Source organism: Solanum stenotomum, unplaced genomic scaffold, assembly GCF_019186545.1.
Source record: "Solanum stenotomum isolate F172 unplaced genomic scaffold, ASM1918654v1 scaffold23389, whole genome shotgun sequence".
In the NCBI taxonomy this organism is placed as follows: Eukaryota; Viridiplantae; Streptophyta; class Magnoliopsida; order Solanales; family Solanaceae; genus Solanum; species Solanum stenotomum.
Genome location: NW_026027475.1, coordinates 4,296 through 5,692, shown reverse-complemented (window position 1 = coordinate 5,692; position 1,397 = coordinate 4,296). Strand labels below are relative to the sequence as shown.

The 1,397-nt window shown below is 37.7% G+C and overlaps 1 protein-coding gene across 1 annotated transcript; it reads left to right on the top strand.

Annotated features, from left to right (window-relative positions):
* Window positions 1-628: 628 nt before the first annotated feature.
* Window positions 629-1,397, top strand: LOC125851208 (probable sugar phosphate/phosphate translocator At2g25520; the record flags this gene model as incomplete). The annotated part of the gene is made up of 1 exon (XM_049530985.1): window positions 629-1,397. A coding segment is annotated over exon 1 (720 nt), but the record flags the coding sequence as incomplete, so codon positions are not given.

Here is a 1,397-nt window from a genome sequence, read left to right as displayed (position 1 = left end):
GTCGGGTTTAGGGTTGATGTTGGGTCTAGGGCAGGGAAGATCTTAGATTAGGCATTAGGTCTTGAGTTAGGGTTTAGGTCGGGGCGTGTCTCGGATTGGGAGGTTTTGGGTCGACTCCTTAGTTGGTTAGGCGCAGGGTTGGTCACATTATTAATTAGGTGGTAGATTGAGGGGCTAGGCGTTGGGGGTGTTTAGGTGAATTAAGTGATGAAGAATAGGGTCGTGAGGTTGAAAGAGAATTTAGGAAAATGTTTTCTGTATTTTCATGGAAGATGCTATGGAGGTTGGAACTCTAAAACATTGATGGTATGACAATATAAAATATAAATGTAAATATTGCAGGTAACTATTTAATAATCATTGATTGATATAAATACTATTCTATTTGTCTTAATTTATATGACACTCTATTCTTTTTAGTTAGTTCAAAAAAGAATTAAGGACACATTTGCTTATTTGACAAAGATTTAATGACACTATGAGTATTTTATCCATGTTAGGTCTCACTTATTTGAAAAAGTCCACAAAGGTGTATTGTTTTTAAGGATAGTTCTGAAATATTGCAAAATCTTTTCATATTTCTCAAACTCCATGTCAGAAGTAATTAACTAGCTATATAAGGTCAACTTCACCACCATCGCCGCCCTTCCTTTCACCACCACCGCTACCACCAAAAAATGGGGAAAGGTGCTGCCTTGTCAAACGGAGTAGTGAAGAAGATCATTCTTTCTTATACATATGCAGCACTCTGGATCTTCCTCTCCTTCACTGTCATTGTTTACAACAAATACATTCTTGACCGCAAGCTCTATGGATGGCCCTTTCCCATCTCTCTAGCAATGATCCACATGACCTTTTGTTCATCTTTAGCTTTCCTTCTTGTTCGTGTTTTCAAAGTTGTTGAGTCTGTTTCCTTATCTTGGAATGTTTATCTCACTTGCATACTTCCCATTGGTGCTCTTTACTCTGTTTCTCTTTGGCTTTCAAATTCTGCTTACATTTATCTTTCTGTTTCCTTTATACAAATGCTCAAAGCCCTTATGCCTGTTGCTGTTTATACCATCGGGATCTTGTTTAAAAAGGACACTTTTAACAACTCCACCATGGGTAATATGCTGGCAATTTCAGTGGGTGTTGCTATTGCTGCTTATGGTGAAGCAAAGTATGATTCTTGGGGTGTTTTTCTTCAGTTGCTTGCTGTTTTGTTTGAGGCTACTAGACTTGTTATGAAACGGATCTTGTTGACTTCAAAGGGTATTTTTTTGAATCCAATTACTTCTCTCTACTATGTTGCTCCTAGCTGCTTGGTTTTCTTGTCAATTCCTTGGATTTTTGTGGAGCTTCCAATTTTGAGACAGAGCTCAAGTTTTCAATTTGATTTTGCTATTTTTGGGACT